The sequence below is a fragment of the Rousettus aegyptiacus genome, unplaced genomic scaffold (assembly GCF_014176215.1).
Source record: "Rousettus aegyptiacus isolate mRouAeg1 unplaced genomic scaffold, mRouAeg1.p scaffold_m13_p_1, whole genome shotgun sequence".
Taxonomy (NCBI): Eukaryota; Metazoa; Chordata; class Mammalia; order Chiroptera; family Pteropodidae; genus Rousettus; species Rousettus aegyptiacus.
The window spans coordinates 84,404,190-84,431,405 of record NW_023416284.1 but is presented as its reverse complement, the minus strand read 5'-3'; the positions used below and the strand labels follow the sequence as shown (position 1 = coordinate 84,431,405).

The 27,216-nt window shown below is 36.6% G+C and overlaps 1 protein-coding gene and 1 pseudogene across 3 annotated transcripts; one reads left to right on the top strand and one right to left on the bottom strand.

Annotated features, from left to right (window-relative positions):
- Positions 1-1,651: 1,651 nt before the first annotated feature.
- Positions 1,652-12,674, bottom strand: SERPINB9 (serpin family B member 9). Of its 3 annotated transcripts, none has more exons than XM_016166696.2 (7): positions 12,422-12,674; positions 11,190-11,364; positions 9,156-9,293; positions 8,681-8,798; positions 7,543-7,685; positions 6,086-6,241; positions 1,652-4,955 (listed from the first exon to the last, which is right to left on the bottom strand). In XM_016166696.2, the coding sequence occupies exons 2-7, from the start codon at positions 11,352-11,354 to the stop codon at positions 4,551-4,553; spliced, it is 1,125 nt and encodes a 374-aa protein (XP_016022182.2). In that variant the 5' UTR covers positions 11,355-11,364; positions 12,422-12,674; the 3' UTR covers positions 1,652-4,550. The 3 variants fall into 3 exon arrangements, with proteins under 3 accessions (XP_016022182.2, XP_016022181.2, XP_016022183.2); XM_016166695.2 differs by having other exon boundaries at positions 12,415-12,673; XM_016166697.2 differs by lacking the exon at positions 12,422-12,674 and adding an exon at positions 11,830-12,287.
- Positions 12,405-27,216, top strand: part of LOC107521710 — a 33,845-nt pseudogene continuing 19,033 nt past the window's right edge.

The window sequence follows — 27,216 nt, the reverse complement described above, 5'->3', positions numbered from 1 at the left end:
ATATATATATTTGGTCTCTGCCCCAGTTCCTGACACAGAGCTCCTAAAACCCTTGTGATTTCCTGAGTGATATGCATGATAGGAGCACCTTTTAGTCTAATGAGGCCACTCTTGGTGGACTTCTGGATAGCTTCAGGATGGGGGCTGGTCACCAAAAAGACTCAGCCATGATTATGAACTTGGAACTTTCAGTCCCACCCTCATCCTCCAGAAGGGGAAAAGGGCTAGAGATTGAGTTAAGAAGCAATCATGCCTACATGATGAAGCCTCCATTAAAAACTCCTAAATGACAGAGTTTTGAGAGCTTTCAGATGGGTGGACATATCAAGGTGCTGGGAGGGTAGTGCACCTGGAAAAGGATGGAAGCTCCATGCAACCTTCTCCTTTGCCCTATGCTCATTTCCTCTGGCTGTTTTCTGAGTTTATCCTTTATAATAAACTGATAATATGAAGTACTTTCCTGAGTTTTATGAGCCATTCTAGCAAATTGTGGTACCTTCAGAGAAGATTCTGGGAATCCTATTTATAGCTAATCATTCTGAAGTACATGTGACAAATGTCTTCTGAAGTGGGGGCAGTCTTGGGTGACTGTATCCTTTGCTTGTGGGGTCTGAGCAAACACCAGGAAGTTAGTGTCAGAACTGAGTTAAACTGTAGAACAACCAGCCAGTGTCCTGAGAATTGGACAATTTTTTGGTGTGGAAAACCCAACACAACTGATGTCCAAGTGCTGTTCAGTAGTAGTAGAAAGAAACAGTTTCTCTTTAATATGTATAAACTTCAATTATTTACTAATATGCCATTCATAGTGTAGATGAAAACAAGGCCACATACAAAACGTGATATGCTCAGGGGAGGACAGCATGGCAGCCTCTACAAACTCAGAGACCAAAATTAACCACATAGGATAATCTGAACATAAAAATTTCTAACTAAAAGACGATCATGGTGGTAGTTATGTCCTAGGCCTGTAACTTCCCTGACAAAGGTCAGTCTTTACATTAAGTGAGCCTGTCTATCGTCTTTTTGCATCTAAGATAACATACCTTTGAAATGTCAGAGTGACCTTCATTTCCAGACCATTTAGGGCACAATTCACGGCACCAGAGCAGGAGACCACAGAATCCCTCATCATTATCTTGGTCCCCACATATCATCTCTATATGTTGTAAATATTAATTATTAACTATCCTGTACCCACCAATGTAAAAGAAGTATCTGTCTCTGTTTTACTTGTTATCCAATTCTAGAGGTTTCCCCACTTTGCTTTCTTTAATCCCCTTAATGTACCACCAAAAGATTTCATGTAACTCTCCTGATGTTTTTTACTTTTATTCTAATGTATAAAATAAGCTGCAAAACAGCCATTCTCTGGAGCATTTTCTCAATCTGTTGAGATTTTGCTTCTCAGAAATTGTCATCAGTTTGGCTCAAATAAACTCATAAAAGTTTTTTACAGGTTTGGACATTTCTTATACAGACAATAACCAGATGAGGAAAAATGCTCATTAATAATTGTTAATAAAATTTAGAAAGAACCATAACACACACACAAAAAAAATTTAAATCTACACAGAGATATGAAAAAAGGATTCGAATAAATGGAGACTCCCTCATGTTTCTATTTAAACATTGTAAACAGATTCATTTATCCAAATAATTTATATGTTTAATGCTAAATTAATTCTTCCCCCCAAAATCCCAAAGCTAAAAAAATTATTTTGTATATTGAAAAATTACTCTACATTTCACCTGGAATAAAAATGAGAAAATAAGTATGAACACTAGGGGAAAACAAATTATTTTACAAAAATGATGAGAAACAGCCTATTTGTAAATAAACCAAATTATCATTTCTCCTAAATGTCAACAACACAGAAAACAAATTCCAGCTGGATCAAACAGTTAAATTGATTAAAAAAATAAAAGCTTAGAAGAAAAAAAATTAGGTTACTAACTGGTTTCTCAATGAGAAAGTACTTCTAAGAATAAAAACAGTGTCAGAAATCATTAAGGGAACACCTGCTCATTAATAAAACATAAAACTTTATTAAAACTTCTCAGTGATAATAAAAGAAATGCCTATTTATATAATATATAATGTTGTAGATATTTTTAATTTACATAAAAGATATTGGACTATATGCCTCTTTCTATCCCTTTTGTTGTTGTTGGTGGTCTATATATTTTCTTCCAGTATGGTCATGGTGTTCTTCATGGAATAGATTTTATATATGCAGATTAATTTTTCATTTTGTCACTTTTTTAGATATTATCTTTCCTTTTTGTCTATTATCAACACCTTTTTCAATTAAAAAATCAGTACATGTGCTGGGACAGCTGGATATCCCATATACAAAAAAATTAATTTGGACCTCCTACTTCATAACGTACACATCAAAATGGATTAACATTCGAAATACAAGAGCTACAACCATAAAAGTCTTCAGAAAAAGAACACAGCTGTAAATGTCTTTGGATACTTAGATATGAGAACAAAATATGAGCAAAAGAAAAAAACTAAAGTGAACTTCCTTGACATTAAAAACTGTGGGTCGAGGGCATCAAGAAAGTGACAAGAATGGGAGAGAACATTTTCAAATCATGTATCTGATGAGAGTCTAATATTCAGACTACTTAAAGAACTCTTACAAGTTGACACCAAAAAGATGAACAACCCAATGAAAAAATGGACAAATTACTTGAAAACATTTTTCTCAAAGGAAGATATACAAATGGTCGGTAAACATGTGAAAAGATGGTCAACATTATTAGTCATTAGGGAAATGCAAATAAAAAACACAATGAGATACCACTTTCCACCCACTAGGATGGCCATATATTTTTTTAAAGGATAATAACAAGTATTGGCAATGTTGTTGAGATATGGAACCCTCATACACTGACAGTAGGGTCTGAAAAGGGTCAGCCACTGTGGAAAGCAGTTTGGTGGTTCCTCAAAAAGTTAAACATAGAATTACTATATGACCCAGCAATTCTCTCCTAGGTATATTTATACCCAAAAGAATGGAAAACAGGTATACAAACAAATACATGTACATGCAAGTTCATAGCAGGATTACTCACAAATAGCCAAAAGGCACAAACTAAATGTCCATCAGCAGATAAGTGGATAAACAAAGTGCGCTATATCTATACAATGGAATATTATTATTCAGTCATTAAAACATATGAAGTACTGGCACATACTACAACATAAATGAACCTTAAACACATTATGCTAAGTGAAAGAAACCAGATACAAAAGGTCATGTATTATATGATTCAATTTATATGAAATATCTAGAATAGGTAAATCCGTAGAAATAGAAAGCAAATTGCCAGACATTGGAGAAAAGAGAGAATCAGAGTAACTGCTTAGTGGGTACAGGGTTTTCCTTTGGGGTGTTGAAAATTTTTTTGAAACTAGCTAAAGGTGACGGTTGTACAATATTGTTAATGTATTAATTACCACTAAATAGTTCACTTTGAAATGGTTAATTTTACATTATGTGAATTTTACCTCAAAAAATTTCTTTAAAAAATCCAGTAAAGTCATAAAAATGATTTTATCTAATCATTAAAAAAATGACAGAGCTCATCTATGATTGAATTACTTATCATTGAAGTATAAGTGGTACACAGATATGTAAAATATAGTCCAAATCCCTGAGGAACTTCAGGTTTAGTTACAGAGCTCATGTAAATCTCATGTAAATAAAGCAACTACTCTCTCTCAGCGAGCGTCCAATGAGAGTTCAAAATGCACATCTAGTTATGCAGAAAAGGAAAAATTTCTCAGAGAAGATAACATTGGTAATGAGCTTTAAAGGTTGAATAAATTTTTGCTGTTAGAGTTGGCAGTGAAGAAATGCAATAACAGAAGAAAGCTGTTCACTTATCACGTGGTCATATGATAAGTTTAAGCACATTAGCTCATCCAACCTGACTGACGTAAAAGCTACATAATTCAGGAAAAGGTATTAAAGACCAGGTGTTAAAGGGTTCCATTCCTTTTTGTCCTCAGTGTCTGATACATTGTTGGGCACATACGTGGTAATTGGTGCATGTAGTAAAAAAGATAAAATAAAATTATGCATTAAATAAACTTCCCAAAAAGCTCAAGCACCAGAAAAACCTTAAAACAGTAGCAATAGTTTGCAGCATTTATTACAATCAAGTCAGGCTAAAGCAAGTATGCGACAAGATTAGAGGTAAAAGGCAGAGCACAGTGTAACCAAAATGAATTGCACGTGAAATGAGTAAGAAATAAGTCTAGGGCCATATAGGAAAACATTGCATGCCATCCTATGGGATTTGGACTGTATCTTAAATACGACAGGAAATCATCGAGGTCTGTTGCCCTATGAGCTTAAGTGGTGCGAATTAATGGTCGGTATGAGAACACCTGAGTGTGCAGAAGCATGGCAAATCATTCAGCCAGGGGGGAAATCTGCCCTCACCTTTGCACTGGGCTTTGATGGAGCTATAGAGCGAGATTTAGAGACACAGAAAGAGGGAAAGGTTCTCAGGCACAGTAAGGGCCACCCTTATGGAGAGGAAAACCTGCCACAGAACAGAATGCAGTTGGCTTTGTTGTGCCTGATGAAGAAAAGGAAGGGATGGTCCGCACAGAACCTTGGCCCATATTCCATGCAACATTCCACAACCACCATGCCTGAGGCAGCCGCGGCCTCCGTGCCTTCCTCATTCACCTCTACAAAACTCTTGTGCACAAACTTGGACAGACACAGGTCTCTCTCGGTTGACATTGCCAAAAAGTCAGCTTTACGCTGTTGAAAGGCATCAATAATTCCCAAATGTTGAAGCACAGATTCCATGTCATAATGCTCTTCCAGTTTAAATCTTGGAAGGAGAACTTCGACTTCAGTACTCTTCATATAGTCTGGCTTGGTCCAGGCTATGAATTTCTCAAAAGTGAGATTTTTTTCCACCTGAAAGACCATAGTTAGACTTTAGGATTCATTGTTCAGCACATTTAAATATGCACATGGACACACTCAAGTACACTTTCTTCTCTTATAGATGAGTGTTGATTGTCACACAGGACCAGTGGAAACTTTATCTGCCAGGAAATTTGTAGATCTTGCACTTGTGCTGTTACATGCATGGCTTCCTTGCCAAGCAGGGAAGACCGCAAACCACCTAGGGTCACAAAGACCAGTGGCTGCTCCCCTCCTGACTCAACAACTTCAGAGAGAAGTTCTCTTATCCTGACAATTGCCCAGTTGACTGCTTTTTTTTCTTTTAACTATGCTTATTTTTGAAGACAATAAGACATTACTGCTAAGAAAAGAGATTACAAAAAGTTTCCCAATATAGCCCCCTAGAAGGGAAATCTGCCCAGAGGGGAAATTTGCTTTCTGGAAAAGTCACAGGGAGATAGATGGATAGAGAGAGAGCCAATGGCTACAGCTCACTTGCATGAGCACCTTAGGACAGGGGAACACCACTGCCCCTCCTCCCCGCTCTGTGCTGGGCCTAGAATCTATTGGGCAATGAGTGAGTCTCTCACCTTAAAGACCCATGCAGAAAGAAAACAAGGTGGGTGAGTGCGATTTTGGGCCGTTTCAGGCTCTCCGCCCTGAGTGCTGGCTTCCGCCCTCCTCCCCTTGCCCCTTGTCAGGTCAAAGTATAAGATTTTCTCATTCACTGTTTCAGGTTCTGAATAGAGATGATGGTTCTTAGTTTTAAAATATAATGCAAATAACAATGATTATGACAATAATTATGGATCATATTTATACAGGGCTTACATGTACTAGACAATGTGCTAAACTTGTTCCCTTAATTACTCTCATTTTAGCCTCATAAAAACTCTATTAGGCAGATATCATCATCTCCAGTTTAGAGATGAGGAAACAGAGGCTTGAGGTGAGTTAAGAAATTTGGCGAGAACATAGATAGTAATGGGAGAAGTAGTTTGAGTACAAATCCCACATGCTGAATACGATGCTCCCCTGCCTGGTCGCCTGCATCACCAGCTCTAAAGGCAAACACAGCAGGTGAAAGTTGTGCTACCCTGTAAGGAAGAATGTGAAGGGTGTCACTGCATTCATCTCACCAAGCTTAGATCCACATTGTCGTCAGGGAGCAGAATGAGCATGCTCAGCTCTTCCCCTGTATAGGGCAGCTCCAGAACTTGAGCCTGTATCTCCTCTATGTAGGCAAGGTTAAATGTGGCTTCCTGAAACATCATCTGCACTGGCCTTTGCTCCTTCTGATGGGAATACACATGAACATTGAATTAAAAACAGATGGCTGAAAGAGGCAATAAAAATTTCCAAAAGAGCTGTGATTGTCTCCGGGAGTGTTTTTAGCACCCGTTAATAGAAATAATATGCGCGCTGTAGTAAACACTTAACTAAATTTCCATCCACTTCCTTCCATCATCATTACCAGGCATCTACTATGAGCAAACATGGTGCCAGCCATAGCACCAAAAGATGTTTTATTCAACAAAATAAATGTGATAACAAATTTTTCTCATTTGAAATATGCCAAGAAATATATTTACAGAAATAATATAATCAAATGATTTCTATTTAATTAGAAAAAGTTTTCATGATAAAGTGGGATGAAGCTTATAGTTTCATAGCAATATAATTGAAAGTATCAATGAATATGCTCTCTCAGAAAGCAGTCCGGCGGCAAGTATAAAGAACCACACATATCTTCATGCATTTAAATTCAATTGCTCCAATTCTGATACTCTAATTTGAGGAAATAATTTCTTTAATTATTAAAAGGTATATGCATGCAGAAGTTAATTGAAGTATTATACTTATCAATTTTTTACAGTTGAAACAGACCACCTACCAAAAAAATTAAAATAGTTGCTAAAATCAATGCTCGAAAAGTTTTCCCCCTCCCCGCTTTGCAACTAGAGAGCTGATTATTTAAAGTATACCTTATCCAAAAAAGAGAAAAAGAGATACTACCTGTATAAGTTTCCTAATTTTATTGAAATGGTATTTTTTAGGGGATGGGGGATTTGGCAAACTATTTTAATGTCTGCCTGAACTGAAGTTATTCCTCAATGTCAAGACGAAAGTCTTAGTTTTAATATTAGAAATTTATAAATAATTTCTTAATATCGATAAATTAAAAGCAATTCAAATCTATACTTATTTTAATTTTCAAAATACCTGATTAAATATATTTTCACATTCTCTCCCTTTATCCCTGCAATACACACATATATCATACTTCCTTAACATGTTTTTTTGCTTTCTTTCCAAACAACTTGTGCTTAAGGAATATCTTCAGTTCCCAGAACTAGGTGGCAGCAATGAATGTGTGAGAAATTATCAGAGGCAACAAGAGGTGTAACAAAATGCAAAAAATTATAGGCAGCAAATGTTTTTTGTTCCTTTAATTCATTTCTACTGAGCTTAAAATTTCATTCAAAAATGTGTTTTTTCAGATTATTTTTAAGCAATAATTTATGCTTTTGCAAAGTTAAATTTTTCCATTCTACTTTTTCATCAAACTAGCAGAATTTTTGAAATCTTCCCCTACCTGGCTTATTTTGAAGGGCATTTCCGTTGTGTATGTTTTATCAAACTGTTCATTCCATCTTCCTTTGAAGTAGATGGCATTGACAAGAACCAGCTTGGTCTGTGCATCAATGGAGTTACCTGGCAACAAGTCTTGAATTTTACCTTTCAAGAAAAGTAAAAAATATATTCAGTTGATTTTTAAAAAGTGTGATGAATAAATCATGATAAGATTTATTGGTAGGTCCTTGATTATTAATCAAGAACCAAACGTGCTTTTTTCAAATTTGCTGAATTTGGATTGCTGCATACAGAAATCAAAAACAACATATAGGAGTGGCATTAATAATCACCAATGCTTTGGGAACATCTACAAAGTTGATGATAGTGAAAGACTTCTAAATCACTCAAGGAAAAACACTACACCAGGTTAGAGAAAAAGGCAAGGAAATGAGAGATGGGTTGCAGGGACATCAGTTATCTCACATGGTTAAATGGAGCTTTCATCTAAAGCTCCGAAGTTATATGTTGTGCTAACATTCCACAGCCACATGTGGACACATCAGAGGCAGACAGAATGAATGTCTCAAAGGGAAAACAGTGTATTGAGGAGCTTCCAGAAGCTTCTATTTGACCCATTAACGGGTCTGCAGTTGGCCTATCATGCCTAGGTTTATCAAGTCTAAGAAAATGTAAATGGAAGATATAAACGAAGCAGTAGAATAAGTAAGCTTAACATGTAAAGTGAAGGCAGCGGTGATGGAGGGCTACATAGAATCTGGAAAGAGATGATGGCTTCAGCCAGCATGTGAACATAACAAACGAAGTATAAATATGTTTTAGTTATTAAACTAAAAGTTTGGCCTATGACTTTCTGTTGGCATTTGTGTCAGTCACTTTGGTCCTGGGAGAATGGATAAAATTAAGTCTCTGTTGTTGAAAACCTGAGCATCTGATTGGAACTTCTGTGAGTAGATTAAGGTTCAAATATCCCATGAGATTCAGCCTGTCAACATTACTTTGACCACCTGAAACACCAGTGAAATCAGAGAAGCAGGCAGAGGAGAGGAAAAGAAGGAGAAAAGAAGGAAGGAGACGAGGAGGAGGAAGAGTAGAAAGGGGAGGAGAGATAGAAGGCAGGTATAACATGTAATTCTTACCTTCAGTCTTTTTCGACACCCAAGTGTTTATATGTTTCCTGGACTGCTCTGCAGCTTTGGCAAAGGAAAGCTGCTCCAGCTCAGCATGATAGAACCGAAGACAGGATTCCTTAAAGGTCTTTGGAGAGAAAAGTGTTCAATGAGGTTACATTTCTAAATAAAATATCAAGTTTCCAAAAATTCTGAATATTACATACTTTTTATTAAAAAGAATGTACCTCTCTTAAAAGTGACCATATCTCAGCTGGCTAGATATTAAAATATCAGTGTTTATAAAGAGGTACATACTAAGCCATGAATAACCAGAAATGGATAAATGAATTTTAGATATAGTCAAATTTTAAATAATTCAAGGTATAGATATAGAATTATGATTTTTAAAACAACGTTTACCATAAGTTTCAGTTCTCTAGGGTCTTTCTCTAGGACTCTGTGTTTTTATTACAACTTTTATTATTCTCTTGATTTAACTTACTGAGAAGAATTCACAAGTCTTTTCCCCAAAGAGCCTGTTGGCCATTCTGAGCAAGTACTGCGTGCCAGGTTTGTTCATTTCAGCAAGAAGTGACTGGAAATTCCCATGAATGTCCTTCTCTGTGTTTAAAGAAAGCACCTGTTGAGAAAAATAATTTAAAATTATCTACCATTCTTTGGTCTCAAAAAATTTATAAGTAAATTTTTTCTTAAATATTCAACAAAATTTTCCTTTAAAAGGATGTTGCTTTTATTTTAACTGTGTATTCAATATACTAGAGAAGCAACACTATGTGGGGGTAGATAGAAGATAAAGAGGGAAAAAGAAAGGAATGGAGGGAGGAAGGGAGAGAAGGAGAAAGAGAGAACAGAATAAAAGGGAGTAAGAGTTGGCTTTTCTGTCTAAATCGCTTTTGTTTAAAGATGAGGAACAGGGAAAAAAGAAAAGGACGAGACAGGTTCAGAAAAGAGGTTGTTTTAAAATCTCGCATCCTAAGGAAAGCTTGTCTCTAAAATTTACCCCGGCCATACAATTAAAAGCATTAAAAATTCAAAGAAGTGAGCAGAAGTATAATCACAGTGGGAAATACCATAATAGTGGGAAAGACAACACTTTCAGTCTCTGACAGCTTTAACAGAATCCAAAAGCTAGTTCTGGAGTACTCATTATTGTCTAGTTGGACTCTGGAGGATAAGGAACTCTCAATGTCACATTTCATAAAGTAACCAGACAATTTGGAGGCTTTCAAAAATCACTCCTATAAGGGCTCATTGGCTGGTTAGCTCAAAACATAGAATACGTAATTAAATATAAAGAATCCTCTACTCAGCCATAAAAAGAGAATGAAATCTTACCACTTGTGACAAGGATGGACCTGGAGGGTATTGTCCTGGGTTAGGTCAAATGGAGAAGGACAAATGCCATGTGATTTCACTTATATGTGGAATCTAAAGAACAAGGTGAATGGACAGGAAGGGCAGAAACAGACTCATAGATGCAGAGAGAGTTTTGATGGTTGCTGGATGGGTGGGTAGTTAGAGGGTGGGTGAAAGAAGGGAAGGGATTAAGAAGTACAAATTGGTAGTTACCGAATAGTCAAGGGGATATAAAATATAGCATGAGGAATATAGTTAATAATAGTATAATAAGTATGTATGGTGTCAGATAGGTACTAGATTTATCAGAGAGATTACTTCATAAGTTATATAAGTGTCTAATCACTGTATTGTACATCTGAAACTGATATGTTGCATGCTAACTGTAATTGAAAAATAAAAAAAGTTTAAAAATCAATTATCACCAAAAAATAAATAAAATAAAATTCAAATTAAAAAAAAGAATCCTCACACATACATAAACCTTCACTCTGGCATATCATGAGCTGGAAAGTGATTAATCACTACTAAAAAGAATTCATAGGAAAACAAAACTCATATTGAAAGAGCCACACTGTCTAACTTTTCTACAGTAGAGATACATGTTCAAGGCCATGAGCTCGGCTATGATACAAGCTTTTAGTTTTCATCTCAAGCATATATCTCCTGCCCACTTTATAAAACTCCTGGGAACAGGAATAGATTCTCAATCATTTTCTGATGTTTACCAAATGTTTGTTAAACTCATCTAACTAATACATATGCAATCTATATAAATAATAAATACATACATTTTCACCTTCTTTTGCATATTTCTGTTTATGCCCTTACTGAGCTAGTAAGGCATGTTGGTATATCAATGATTTGAAATAGATATTAACCTTACCCTTCCTTGCCAATGAATAATTACAGTTACACAGTCTTTTATTCCAAGAATGAACTAGATCTTAGCTGCTTTGATTTCATATAATTTCAGTATCATTTTCTAAACAAAGATAAAGTGTTAGAATAAAGTTTTGATAGTTTGATCCAGGTTACTAATGGGAGAAACTTTTCCCAAAAAATCCCAGGAAAGGAGATTCACATCTTCATGAGGTATGAAGCTGGGTAATAGAACAGAACAATTGAAAAAGCAGTCTCTTCTCTCAGGCAGGTTTACCTGGGCCATTTGGGCAGCCGTGTTTCCTTTCGCCCCCAGGAGGACCATGGCCAGGGCAGAGGAGATGCTTACAGGAGAATAAAACACGTTACGACGGCTGTCTTGACATAGTATCTTTAAAAGGCGGAGGGCAAAAGTGCCATTTGCTTCAGAGAAAGCATCCATGATGCAATATCTGGAATCACAGAATAAAGAGAAAGATTGCTTCAACAATACACCCGTGAATGTTATAGACCTAATTAATACATGGCAATTTTGAAATTGTACTTTTTTTTTTTTCCTTAAAGCTCATAAATATTTTAAGCTTGGGGAAATTCTATTTACTGTTGTTCTCTATCCAAAAAATAAGTCTAAATTTTAAGGTAATTAGCTAAGTGTGGTAGTGACAGCAGATCAAACGGATAAGCTCAAAGCTCACTTTATTTAAATGGTTTATCTTCCACCTAGCCTCCTCCTTCTGTTCCAGCTTCCATCTCTAGCCATCTAGAACTCTTTCCAGTCCTGCAGTCACCCCTGAGCCTTTGAAAACTCTTTAGCCAAGGCCCCATCCCTTTCACCAGGTTAAGGGCTCAAACATCGCATCTGATTCCTCTCCTAGAGGAGGTTTCTTCACCTCCGCTCTCTCTCCAGCATAACTCACCAGTCTTTATTGTGCTCCCACTAGACTGACGCTCTGAAGGCAAGGGCTGTCTGGCAGCCGCTGAGCACTCAGAAAAAAAGGAAGGGCTTGATAAATTTGTATTGAATTAACGAAAGAAATGCTTGGATTTGCAACTGGAGACTGGCGATTTTAGCAGGACAGAGAAGAGATAAGGCAGATGTCATTATTTGGATCCGGGAGAGAGAAGAGTTGAGGAAATAGAGCGAGCAGGTGGGGATGCGGCTATAGGGGCCTGGCAAGGGGGAAAAGGCGATACGGCAGGGGAAAAAGGCATCGGGAGAGCAGAGCGAAACTCCTCCAGGAGGGCAAGCATCTGAGGCTTGTCGAGAACGAGAACCTCGAGGCAGAGGCCCTGGGACCGGTCACAGCGAAAGTCCCGCTGCTCAACGGACCGGCCGCGACAGATCCAAAGAGCCTGGATTTCTGTAAACAAGAAGGCGCCGCCCTCTCTGGTTTGCTTTGTACCGAGATAGCTCTCGCATCCTCGCGCCAGTTCTCTAACTAAGATCGTCCAGGGGTTCTTCTTGTCCTCCCAACTCCCTTCCTGCCCCGCCATGCCCCCACCTGCCACCTTCAGCACTGTCGCGCTGTTCTCCTGTCGCCGCCCTCGGAGCCTGGAACCCCACGACCCGAAGCGCAGACCTGGAACAGCCGCACGCCGTGGGTCCCTTTCAGGCCTCCGCCACCCACAGCCCTTAAGTCTGCCCCCGTTTGCTTGAGGCGCGGGGGCTGGGGGTTAGGGGAATTCCGCACATCCTGCCCTCAAGGCAGGGGCGGGGCAGGGCGGCGCTCTGTCTGGCAGCGGTCAGGGCTATCAGAGTCTACTCCCCCCGGGGGGGGGCGGGGTCCGGATACCCTCTGCAGGCCCCGTATCACTTCGCCTGTGGAACCCCTGCTGGGGACACGGAAACAGCGGGTGGGTAGCAGCCTCGCACTTCCTGCGGGTTCCAGAAGCTACTTTAAAGCGGGATTCTGAAAGGGAAAGTACTTTCAAACTGATAGCCCTTCCGGGGTGGAGTGGTACCTTATGTGCAACAGCTCTGCTGGCTACCAAATGAAGAGATCACAGGTCGGGGATTGGGGGAAGGGACGAGAGAATTGGAAGCTTGGGCTTTTCTACTTCCAGGAAACAAACAAAAATGTAATGACAGCCTCCTTTATCGTAAGAAGGGTCTGTGGATCTTTATTTTACATCTCTTTTCTTATATAGATGAGAGAGTCAGCTAGAAGGTATTCCTTTGAGGTCCCACAACTAATTAGCAGTCCTGAATCTAGACACAGAAGCCAGGCGTCCAGATTCTTAGTACCTGAGCAATTTCCACTACCGGCACTTGGGCTGCGGCGCTGGTGTGTAGGCATCTCTATAATGTGCTTGTAGTGACAGAAACAGACGCTGAGTCAGACTGGCTGAGGACATGGGGTTCAGAGGCAGGGGGAACTTTGGGCTAGTTGATTCAGGGCAAGAAAAGCAGGATAACTAAATCACATATTATAAGGTGGCAAGCACTCTTAGGTGCCAATCTCTCATTTGTGTGACCCTGAATGTGAGTGCCTCCTTAAATTTTGTACCCTAGATGCCTCCCACTTTATTGATATATAATGAACATACCATAATATTCATCCTTTAAAGCATTAATGGTTTTTAGTTTGTTCAAAAAGTTATACAACTATCACTACTAACTCTAGAACATTTTCATCATCTCAAAAACAAACACCATTCCCCTTAGCAATTATTTTCCATTTCCACCTCCTCCTACCCCCACTGCAGGCCCTGACAACCACTAATCTATTTTCTGTCTCTGTGGGTCTGCCTACTGTGGGCATCTCATGTATATAAAATACTATGATGTGTTACTGCTTTGTGACTGCCTTCTTCCACTTAGCATAGTGTTTTCAAGGTTTGACCTACATGGTTCAAGGTAACATTTACTTATATTTCTTTTCTTTTTATGGCTGAAAAATCATCATAATAATATTGATGTGTCGACCGATGGTCATTGGCTCTGATTTACTACTAATGAGAATTCTCAATTTGGGGTGCAGTGAAGAAGGAAACTTCATTCAGAACACACAACTCCGTTGTGGTACAGCACGGCTGTGTAACAGCTCAATGCTGTTATAACTGAATTATGAAGCAGAATGGCCATGGAACTGCAAAGCTGTGATGAGGCCCTTGGGTCCAGGAGGCCCCCCTGTGGCTAGACCGCTCTGCTCTACCTGCTCCAGTCTTCTTCACTTTCCTCTGCCCTGTGCTGGTTTGGAGCCTTCTTTGGTGTTTCACCTCCAGCTTGGGAAACCATCTCAACAAGCAATAGAAAGAAAAAGTGTGCTCCCCAAGCAAGAGAGGAGTGGGCTTATATGGAGAAAAGTCTCTGCCCCTGGTCTCTGATTGGTCCATCCTCATACAACCGGGGACTCCAAATCCTTGCAGTTTGATTGATCCAAAAGGCACTGTCCTAATTGGTCAGAATGGAGCTGCTTGGATTGGTCAATGAAGATGTTAATGAAGCTATAGCTGTGTATTTCCAATTAAATGGGGATAGTCTCAGTCCTATTGGTTGATATACAATTCCAGGAACTCTCATAAGGGCTGGCTCAGTTGGCAGGAACACAGTATAGGTAGGCAGTTCAGTGCAGGCTTCTCTCTAAAGTGCACTTTATATGAGAAGCCCCTGTGTAAAAACAGCTGCAAGGCTTTAGGGGGTTTTGTTGTTGTTGTTGTTTTGTTTTATAATTTGAGCTCAGTTAGCTACCAGGAATTCTTCTTAGTAGCTATCTTCTTTCTCAGGATCCATTTTGTTTATTCATTCAATTGATAGACATTTGGGTTCTCTTTTTTGTCTATTATGATGCTGCTATGAAAATTCATGGGCAAGTTCTTGTGTAGACATTATATTTTCATTTCTTTTGGGTACATACCTAGTAGTGGAACTGTTGGATCATATAGTATCTCTATATTTAACTTTTCAAGAACTGTCAAACTATTTTTGCAAAGTTGCCATGCAATCTTACATTCCTACCAGCAATGTTTGTGGTTATCAATTTCTTGACATCTATTGTCTATCATTTTAAATTTTAGCCATTCTAGTGGGTGTGAAGTGGTATTGCATTTTGGTTTTGAGTTGTATTTCCCTCATGACTAATGATGTTGAGCATCTTAACCTCAAAAGTCTTCTCAAAGACATATTATATTAAAATGATCAAAAATTAATGACAAAGAATGCTTAAGGTAGCTAGAGAAAATAAGATGGTAACTTAGAAAGGAAAACCCATTAGGCTACCTTCAAACTTTTCAGTGCAAACCTTACAAGCAAGAAAGGAGTGGAACCAAATATTCAAACTACTAAATAAAAGGAATTACCAGCCAAGAATAATGTATCCAGCAAAATTCTCCTTTAGATATGAAGGAGAAATAAAGACCTTTTTAGACATACAAAAGTTGAGAGAATTCTCTGCTACAAGGCCTGCATTATAGGAAATACTGAAAAGGGTCAACTCACATGAAAAAAAATGACAAAAAAATACATAACTATCAGTAAGGTGACAAGCAAGCAGACAGAAGTAGATCAGTGCAACTTTCATCAAGAACAGGGTGTTATATGCCTAAACAATGAGAATAGAATTGCTATTACAAGATAAAAATGAATGCTCAACACGCATAGGGACAATTTGAGACAATAATAACAAAAAAAGGGGAGGAATCAAAGATTCAAATTTGCAAAGGGGAGAAGAGATAAGGCATATGTAGAAGAAAATGGATGATTGAATATACATAACTATCCTTTACATATTCATAAAGGTAACCACACACCAAAGATCCAGAACTGACGTACATAACATAAAACAAGAAGGATCAGAGGGAAAAATCCATAAAATTCAACCAAATTAAACTAACAGATAGAAACTCAAGGACAAGGAAACAAAGGAAACACCAAGCTACTAGAAAGCAAAAAATAAAATGGCTATAAGAAAATTTCATATTTCAATAACCACCCTAAATGTAAATGGACCAAATTCACCAATAAAAAGGCACGGATTTTCAGATTGAATCAAAAAACAAAACCCATCCACCGCCGACTCCAGAAGACACATCTCGGTTCCAAAGACAAATATAGACTCAAAGTGAAAGGGTGGAAGATGATTTCAAGCAAATGACATTCAAAGAAAAGTGGGAGGATTGGTACTAATATTGGATGAAGTAGACTTCAAAATAAAAATATATATATATATAGAAATATATATTTCATAATTATAAAGGGAACCATACACCAATTAGATATAGCACTTATTAATATCTATGCTCAAAATCAGGGAGCCCCCAAATACATAAAGCAATTATTAACAGAACTAAAAGGAGAAACAGATCAAAGCACTATCATAATAAGAACTATTGGATATGGACAGATTATCCAAACAGAAAATCAATAAGGAAATAACATCCTTAAATGACACATTAGGACAACTGGACATAATAGACATTTACAGAGCCTTTCATCTCAAAACAGCTGCTTATGCATTCTTCTCTAGTGCATATGGAACATTCTTAAGGATTGATCACATGCTGAGACACAAAGCTAGCCTCAACAAATATAACAGGATTGGAGGATTAAAATCATACTAACCATATACTCTGATCACGATGTATTGAAGCTGGAGATCATCTATAAAAAGAAAACAAGAAGAAACACAACTACACGAAGATTAAACAACATGACACTGAAGAATGACTGAGTCATAGAAGAAATAAAAAGAAAGATCGAGAGATAAATAGAAATGAACGATAATGATAGTACAACATATCAACATTTTTGAGACATGACAAAAGTGGTAATAAGAGGAAAATTCATATCATTACAGGCCTGTCTCAACAAAAAAGAACAAGCCCAAATGAACAACCTAAGTTTCGTCTTTAAAAATTAGAAAAAGAAAAATGAAGCCTAAAATCATAAGGAAAGAAATAATAAAAATTAAAGCAGAATTAAATGAAATTGAAAAAAAAAAACAAGTAATAGAAAAAATTAATGCAACAAAGAGCTGGCTGTTTGAGAAGGTTAATAAAATTGACAAACTCTTGGCTAGACTCACTAAAAACAAGAGAAAGGATATAAATAAACAAAAGGAGGGGTGAAAGGGAAATTATGATGGACACCACAGAAATACAAAGAATCATACAGGAATACTATGAAAAAGTACATAATATCAAAATAATAACCTAGAAGAAATAAACAAGTTCTTAGTCATATACAACCTTACTAGATTGAATCAAAAGAACTGGAAAATCTAAATAGATCGATCAGCAATATAAAAATTGAAAGAATCATCAAAAAGCTACCAAAAAGTAAAAATCCAGGACCAGAGACTTCACTAGTGAATTCTACCAAACATTCAAAGAAGATTTAATGCCATTTCTCTTCAAACTCTTCCAAAAAATTCAAAGAAGAGGCAATACTTTCCAACTCATTTTATGAGGCCAGTATTTCTCTGATACTAATCCCTGGTAATGATAACACAAAAATAGAAAACTATAGACCAATGTCTCTTATGAGCACAGATGCAAAAATCCTAAATAAGATACTTGCAAACTGAATACAGCAACATATTAAAAAAATTATACATCGCAATCAAGTGAGCTTCATTCCAGGGGCACAGGGATGGTTCAACACATGTAAATCAATTCATGTGATACGCCACACAAAGAAATTAAAAAATAAGAATCATATGATCATATCAATAGATGCAGAAAAAGCCTTTGACAAGATATAGCATCCATTTATGATCAAAACACTTAAAAATAGATATAGAATGAAACTACCTTAACATAATAAAGACTATATATGACAAACCCTCAGGTAACATACTTAATGGCGAAAATCTTTCCTCTAGGATTAGGAAGAAGACAAGGCTGTCCACTGTCGCCACTGTTATTCAATATAACATTGGAGTTCCTTGTGAGTGCAACCAAGCAAGAGCAAGATATAAAAGGTATTCACATCAGAAATGAATAAGTCAAACTGTCTCTATTTGCTGATAACATGATTTTCTATATAGATAAACCTAAAGACTGCACAAGAATAGTACTAGAAATAATAAGTAAATACAGTAAAATTTCAGGGTACACAATCAGTGTTCAGAAGATCATAGCATTTCTGTACTCTAACAATGAATTCTGAGAAAAAGAAATGAAAAAAAAAAATTCCTTTTGCAATTGGAACAAAAAGAATAAAATACCTAGGAATAATCCTAACAAAACATGTGAGGGACCTATGTAATGAAAACTATAAGGCCCTGTTAAAAGAAATTGAAGAATACCCAAAGAAATGAAAAGATACTCTGTGTTCTGGGATTAGAAGAATCAACATATTTACAATGACCTTATTACCTAAAACATTATACAAATTTAACGCAATTCCCATCAAAACCCCATTGGCACTTTAAACAAACAAACAAAAATCATTAGATTGGTGTGGAAGCACAAAAGACTCCAAATTGCCAAAGCCATTCTGAGAAAAAAAGTCTGGAGGTATCACTCTGCCCGACTTCAAATTTTACTTCTAAGCAACAATAATAAAAACATGATGGTATTGGCAGAAAAACAGACACACAGACCAGTGGAACATAATTGAGAGTCCAGTAGTAAACCTCCGTTTATATGGGCAAATAATTTTTGACAAAAATGTCAAAGACATATAGTGAAGAAAGGAAAGCTTCTTCAATAAATAGTGTTGGGAGATCTGGAAAAGTTACCTGGAAAAGAATAAAACTAGAATGATGTCTATCATCATACATCAAAATTAACTCAAAATGGATTAAGGGCTTGAATATAAGACCAGAAACAGTAAATTGTACAGAAGAAAACATAGGAATGAAACTCAAGGACCTTGGACTTAAAGAGGATTTTATGAATTTAACCTCTAAGTCAAGGGAAGTAAAAGCAAAAACTAATGAATGGGACTGCATGAAACTAAAAATCTTTGGCACAGCAAAAGAAACCATCAACAAGGCAAAGAGACAACCATCAGAATGTGAAAATATATTTTCAAACAATGCCTCCAATAAGTGCCTAATATCCAAAATATACGAAGAACTCATGCAACTCAATAACAACAACAAAAAAACAAACAATCCAATTAAAAACTGGGCAAAGGACTTGAACAGACACTTCTCCCAAGAAGACATACAAATGGCCAACAATCATATGAAAAGATGCTCAACATCATTAGCTATTAAGGAAATGCAAATCAAATCCACAATGAGATACCATCTCATATCTGTTAGAATGACTATTATCAACAGGACAAGTAATAACAAGTGTTGGAGAGGATGCAGAGAAAAAGAAGCACTCACACACTGCTAGTGGGACTGTAAATTGGTACAGCCACTTTGGAAAACAGTATGGAGTTTCTTCAAAAAACTAAGAATTGATGTACCATATGATCCAGCAATCCCTCTACTAGGTTTTTACCCCAAAGACTTGAAAACATATATCCAAAAAGATATTTGCACACCGATGTTTATAGCAGCATTATTCACAGTGGCCAGGACATAGAAGCAACTGAAGTGTCCTACAATAGATGATTGGATAAAGAGTCTGTGGTACATATATACAATGGAATATTACTCAGCCATAAGAAGAGATGAAATACACCATTTGTGACAATGTGGATGGACCTTGAGATAATTGTGCTAAGCAAAATATGCCAGACAGAAAAAGTTGAAAATCACATTATATCACATATATGTGGGTTATAAATCTAAAAGCAACAAACATGACAAACAAATAGAGACTCATGGACATGAACAAGTAGACTAGTGGTTTACCAGGGGTAGAGGGGGAGAGGGGACGTAGATGGGTAAAAGGGGTCAAATACGTTGTGACAGAAAGAAATTTATGGGTATACATATGACCTACTGTTGAACTGTACACTTGAAACTTATTGGATTTCATTAACCAATGTCACCATAATAATAATTAAGAAAAAGCCACATCTTAAATATAAGGACAGAAATTTTGAAAATAGAATAGTGGAAAATATAAAGTATAAACACTGACCAGAAAAAAATTGGCATAACTATTCTTGTACTAGACATACAAAGATATTGACAGAAAAAAATAAGAAATAGAGAGATCTACAATAATAGTTTGAGATTTTTGACACACTTCTCTCAGTAATGAATAGAAAAACAATGGACCAAATAAATATTTATAAATATCTGAATAACCCAAACAACAAAACTGACCCAACTGACATATATAAAAAACTAAATTCAAAAGCTACACTATGTCCATTTTTAAGTGCACAAGAAATATTTATCAAAGTAGACAATATTTTGTGCAATGTAACAAGTTTCAACAAATTTCTAAGAATTGAAATCAAACAGGATATGTTCTGTAGTCACAGTGAAATTAAACTATATGTCAATAACAGAAAAATAACTAGAAATTCCAAAATATTCATAAATTAAACAACACAATTATAAACAATAAAAAGACCAAAATATATTAAAATTACAATTAGAAAATATTTGAACTAAATGACAATAAATATATATATGACTTTTTTTGTAAGATGAAGCCAAATTCATTCTTTGAGGGATATTGCTGGCTTTTGACGCATATATTATAAAATAAGAGTTTTAAAATGAATTATTTGAATGTTCATCTCAAGAATCTTCAAAAAGAATAGAAAATTGAACTTAAAATATAGTAAGTTTCTAATAAATTCAAGAAAATAGATCATTGAAATAGAAAACATATATACAACAGAGATCAACAAGAACTAAAGTTGATCCTTTGTAAATATTAAAATTTATAACTGCTGCAATAAGACTGACCCTGTTTACAAAGAGAGAGCCCACTGATATCAGTTATGAAAATAAGTCATTATTACAAAATTTAAAAGAATATTAAAAATAAGGGACTATTATTAACAATTTTATGTCATTAATTTCACACTGTTGAGCAGCAGTTGCCAACCTTTTTGGCACTAGACACAGGTACTCCTATGAGAATCTAATGCCTGATGATCTGAGGTGGAGCTGTGATGCTGGTGGAGCAGTGATGCTAGCACCAGGGAGTGGCTGAAGCTTTGCTTGCTCGCCCACCCACCACTCATCTCCTGCTGTGTGGACCTGGTCCTAAGAGGCCACAAAACAGATACTGGTCTGCGGCCTGGGGGTTGGGGACCCCTGCTGTAGAGGAAATCGAAAAATTTTCTTGAAAAATACAACTCGCTAAAACCGATTCAAGAAGAAATAGAACATTGAAATAGTCCTATGCTGAATGTATCATTAAAAATCCGAAAAAACTCCACACCCAAATGTGTGCAGGCTATTCATTGATAAATATTTCCAACCACTTGAAGATAAAATAATGCAAATCCTACACAAACTTTTCAAGAGAATAGAAAAAGAGGAATATTCCCAAAAGTTTTTAATAAGACCAGCTTAACTGTGGTAACCAAATCTGGTAAAGACAGCACCAGAAAAGAAAATTATAGTCCAGTGTATCTTATTATCATAGATGTAGATGCAAACAATGCTAAATTAGATAGTATCTTCATAACTAACTAGGTTTTAGTCCATACATGCAGCGTTAGTTTAACATTGGGGAAAAAAAAAGTAATTCACCACATTATAAAAGAAAAAATCATATAACCTACTCAAAAGATGCAGGAAAAGTACAGATAAAACTTCAAGACTTGTTCGTGATAAAAACTCTCAGAAAACTAAGAATAGAGAACTTTCTTAATCAGATAACAAATATTAATATCAATCTATAGATAGCATTCTTAATCTTGAAATATTAAACACTTTCCCTTGCAATCAGGAGGAAGACAAGAAAGCCCACTATCATCACTTCTCTTCAAAAATTGTACTGGAGGCTCTAGCCAGTGCAATAAGGAAAGAAAAGATAATTAAAATATAAATATATTGAAATGGAAGAAATAAAAGTTATTATTATAAGATGACATGGTTATGTGTGCAGGCTATTCAAAAGGATCTGAAAAAAACTTAAAATTAACAAGTGACTTTAGTGAGGTCATTGGATTCAAGATAGATACTAAAAATCATTTGTATTTCTGTATCTAGCAAGAAGCAAATAAAAGATGAAGTTAAAAGAGCAACAGCATTTACAGTAGCATTAACATTGGAACTAATACAGTAAAAAAGATACTGGACCTTTAAAAAAGAACAAAAGATTTCCAAGAGAGATGAAAAAATATTTAAATAAATAAATAAAGGAATTTTTCCTCTTTTTTGGACTGGAAGACTCAATATTAAGATGTTAAAGTTTCTTGAATCAATTTTTTTCTTTTATGGATTGTTCTTTGGCTGTCGTGTTTTAAAACTCTTTATCTCAGCCCTGGTCATGAAATTTATTCCTATATTTTCTTCTAGAAGTTTTATAGTTTTATATTTTACATTTAGAGGTATGATTTATTTGAGTTAATTTTTGTATAAGGTATGATGTTTAATTTAGATCAAATTCCTATTTTTAAATATAAATATCCAATTGTTCTGTTTATTGTAAAGATTATCCTTTGATTTGCCATTTCACATTTGCCAAAATTCAGTTGGCATATTCAGTTTCAATTCTACATGTAAACAGAATGGAAGTTATTACTTCCATCATTAGAACAAGTAAAAACGATAAATTGAAAATCAACAAATTCTCTAGACTCAACAGAGAATTGAAGTCAAAGAGAAAACCTCTACCCTGAAATCTGTAGAGACAGGAAAAAATGAGGAATCATAGCCAATATCAGCATATTGGAGCAGAGACTTCTGGTAAAACCATTAAATGATAATTTTCATGAATTGCTGGGGGAGGGGGGCATGAATGTGGATTAACTTGACAGTGAGAAACTATTGAGGGCTCAGTCTTGGGGATACACTTTAATGAGTTTCACCATAAGAAACCCTACCAAGTTCTCAAGGTAAAGAACCAATGAAAATCTCTTCATGTTTTTGTCAATGAGAGGGGAAAAGAAGCCATTTTGAAATATACCCCAAGAATTCAACATATCAAAGACTTGCTCTCAAAGACTTTATCAGAACCTTATCTGGAGTTAGCTCCCAGACCTCCAGAAGCCATTGCTCCTTCTTTGTGTCCACAGAAAAAAAGAAAGACAGGAGGGAGAGTGAGCTTCCACTGCCCTTCCCCTTACTACCTAGAGTCCATGTAATAAGTGCTCCCCTCAGCGACAGCTCTTTGGACAATAGCTCTATTCCCAGACTCTCCTAATTTGCTTAAGTAGCCATGACAGAGCTCATTCATGATCCAAAAAAGGCAGGTGAGCTGGAGCTGGCTCCTATAAATGGTGAGAGTTCATTCTTAAACTTCCAAGAATTTTGCAAACCAATTGTTACACTCCTGGTAACCTAAAGTCAGTTATGATGAGAGCATTGGTACCATGGGAACCAGCAAACGTTATGAATCAGAGCTTCCTCCTCCCCCACCAACACACACACATCCACCACCTCTGGGTTTCCTGAGCTGGTTTCCCAGCAAGATTAATTCTACAACTCCTCCCTACAAGTTTACTCTCTCCTGTCCTCACCTGTACTTTAGATTCTTGCTATTTAAAGTGTGGTCCATGGACAGGCAACATCTGTGTTATATGGAATTTCGTTAGAAATGAAAGCTCTCAGGCCACACCCAGACCTACTGAAGAGAGTCTACATTTAGTAAGATGTCAGGAGATTCGTGTATTAATTTGGTCAGACTGCGATAACAAAGTAGCACAGATTGAGTGGCTTAAATAACAGAAATTTATTTTCTTACAATTTGGAGGTTAGAAATACAAGATCAAGGTGTCAGCAGGGTTGGTTTCTTCTGAGGCCTCTCTCCTAGGCTTGTAGGTGGATGTCTTCTCTCTGTCTTCATGTGATCTTTCCTGTGTATCTGTCTGTGTTCAAATTTCCTCTCTTAAAAGGATACCAATCATACTGGGTTAGGGCCCACCCTAATGACCTCTTTTTTACTTAATCACCTCTTTTAAAATTCTGTCTCCAAATGCAGTCAAATTCTGAAGCGTTGAAACTTGGGACTGGATTTTGGAGAATACAGCTCAGGCCATAACAATTCATATGCACATTAATATTTGAGAAGCACTGCCTAGATCAATACCCATGCCCTCATCCAGGACTCTTGTTCAATCATTATTAGGCCTTCATCTAGTGCCTTTCTTTGAAATAAAGAGTACTATCCTTATATTTTTGGGACATTCTCTTCTTAACCTCATCAAAATTTGTCCTTACCAGCAATTCCACTTTTGAATACCCAATAGAAATGCGTACACATGTTTACCAAAAAAACACGCAGTAGTGTTCACCTAGCATTACTTGTAATAACTCGAAGTTGGAAACTCCTCACATATTATCTAGTGGCTAGAGTTAAAGAAACAAGTGCAGGCTCATTGCTCAGGGCTTAGCATGGCCAGATGAATGTTGTCGTCAGAAAGCAGAATGACCATACTCAGGTCCTCCCCAACTAGGTCCCGAGTGTGCACATTACTATATACCCTATTTTAAGCTTAGCTTGCTTAAATATCATATGTACTGTCTCTCCCAGTAAAAACAAGATATTAAATTAGATTACTGAAAAATGAGCACAGTTTACCAAAAAAAAAAGAAAAGAAAAGAGAAAGAATATTAAAAAGATACATCTAATTGGAAAAATCCCTAAGGTAGAGATAAAGGAGATTTTATGTCTATATGCTGATAAATATAGAATCTTCATTGGTATATCTTAGTTTTGAGTACAACATGTTATTGTTCCTACAGATCAAATATTGCCGAGTGAGAGAGAATAGATTGACAAATAGTCATAAACTTTCTATATTAGTATTGGAAGGACTTGTGGTTGTTTTTCTCTCAAGAAGCTGCACAGAGAAACTTTCCCATGGCCCTTATAATTATTCTTCCAGGTTAAGAGGAGCATCAACTGATATTCAGATATTAGGGGAGAAGGCTCTGGTTAGAAAAGATGTTATTGGCCAAAGGGAATTATACATACTTTAATCCTGAAAAGTTGCCCAGTTATATCATTGGTTTTATAGTTTTGGTTTTCTAGGAAAAGGGACCTTGACAAGATGTGTAAGGTCAGTCATTTTTATAGTTTGCATTAAATATATTTTATACTTGTATATTTTTGAGCAATATACTATTATTAGGTTGACAGAAGCCAAATCCATGCTATTGATCCCTACCATCATAACATTCAAAAGGAGGTGCAGAAAGTGTTTACAGTTAGCCTTCACATCTGGTAACACTTTTGTGTTCATAATTGTAGAGTCATGAATTTTAAAGCGACAGATAGGCGTATTGTTGCTGACATTGCAAGAAGGTATCTGAGTAAATGAAGATTATGATAGCGTAATACAAATGTGCTGGCTGCCTCTGTGCTCCAAAGCTTAGCAGAAACTTCCCTCCGATCTAGATAATATCGCCAAGGGTAGAAGATGGATTTGACTAACAGTGAAAAAACAGAACTCTCAATATGAAAAATGATTTTAGTTTTTCCCCCAACCCTTCAATAAAAGATATACAGGGCCAAATCAAGAGATTTTGAAATAAGTTATTTTTCACATCAAAATCTTTCCCATCTTATTACTTTAAGAAAGCAGTATATCTGAAAAATATTTCCTTATATGGTTGATTTTGAATGGTCTCCCAGATAAAAGATAAACAGGGCTTCAAATAGGAAACATTTTTCCGGGATTTTCCAGAAAAATCAGAGAGAGGAGGTTTAAGTATTTTTCAAAAATTACTATTTCATAATCTAACAGGCCAAGGAGAAAAAAAAAAAAAAACAGAATTATATTGCACAATTCCGAAAACCTGGCAAGTACATACACAAACAGGCCTCCGGTAACTGGGTCACAGCACCAACCTGGAGAAGACCACTCCCCAGCCAAGCTCAACCCCTCTTTCCTTCTTAACCCTAAGTCTACTGAGGCTAACATCTCACACTGTCAGTCTTTTTCTGTGACCCAGTCATTTAAGAGTTTCTGAATTCTTCTGTGCCTTTAGCAAAGAACAGACCTTCCAGCTCTGCCTGAGAGAACTCTTGACAAAATTTCTAAAGGCTTGCAAAAAGCAAATACTGAATTTGGTCCTATACTGCATAGCTTTCCACAACTTCAAAAACAATTTTTTTTTTGTCTTAACATGCTTCTATCACACAGATCATACTCCATTTTAAGATTCACTGGCTCAGTTAACAAAAAAGTACTGACCACTAGCTACGTGCCTGACACTGTGCTAGGTGCTTGGCACCAAGCTGAAGACATGATATCTGAACTGAGGTGGCTCACAGTCTGTTTGTTGAGAGAGACCAAAAATGCACAGAAGTACTTTCAAGGTGTCATGAGAAAACAGATGGTGGCAGCCACACCCTAAACACTCCCAAAAACATCCTTGTCAAACATTTGACCTCTGTATGGACCATTTGTTGAATATTCTGTGTCTACCATCAAACCATAAGCCTTAGGATGGCCTAACTCTCTTTTGCTAATTTTTGTATCAGCAGCATCAACCAAAAGCTTCGTAGTGGGATTTGGCTATCAAAAAATGTTACAGCTCTCCAACTAGACAAAGATGCTAACAGCATTTAAGATATGGATTATGACAGTAACTTCAGAGAACAAGAAGTAGGGAAGGTCCTCTGAGAAAGGACTGGAATAGGTCTGGAAAGTGTGTGTGTGTGTGTGTGTGTGTGTGTGTGTGTGTGTGTGTGTGTGTGAAGAAGGGAAAGGGAGGGTATTAGGGAGAACATAGAAGCAGGGAATGAGGCTTGACATGTAAGTTTGGACCAAATCAGGAAGGGCTTATATCCGATATACTAAAACCCAGTTAGAACTTGGTTTCAGTTATAGAGTGCTTGGCAATTGGCTCCTATCCTCTGCTCATCCTCTGTTCTCAAATATTCTAGCTTCTACGAAAGAAAAAGGAAGTAGAGGGAAACAGGTGACAAGAAACCAGAAAAAGTGGCAATTGGTTCTCTGTGTCCCCAATATTCTCTAATATTAGAAGATCAGGCTGATATTCAAAAATGAACATCAAATTAACCAGGAGATTCCTGGAATCACCAGTGCTTATCCTGGAAGATGCAGCCAGCCAAAGGATCCAGAATAATTCCTGATGAGATCTTAAGCCCACAGCAGGCAACCTCCATAGGGTGGCACCAACAGCAGTGATGACGAGGATATATTTGAATCTTACAGAAGAACACCTGGCACTAGATGGCCAGGATCACTCCATTAGTTCATTACTCTCGTAATAACATCACTCTGCATTATTATATGGTAGAATTTTTTTGACTTCACTTACTGCATTATGGAAAGTTTTTCTGGACTAAGGAAT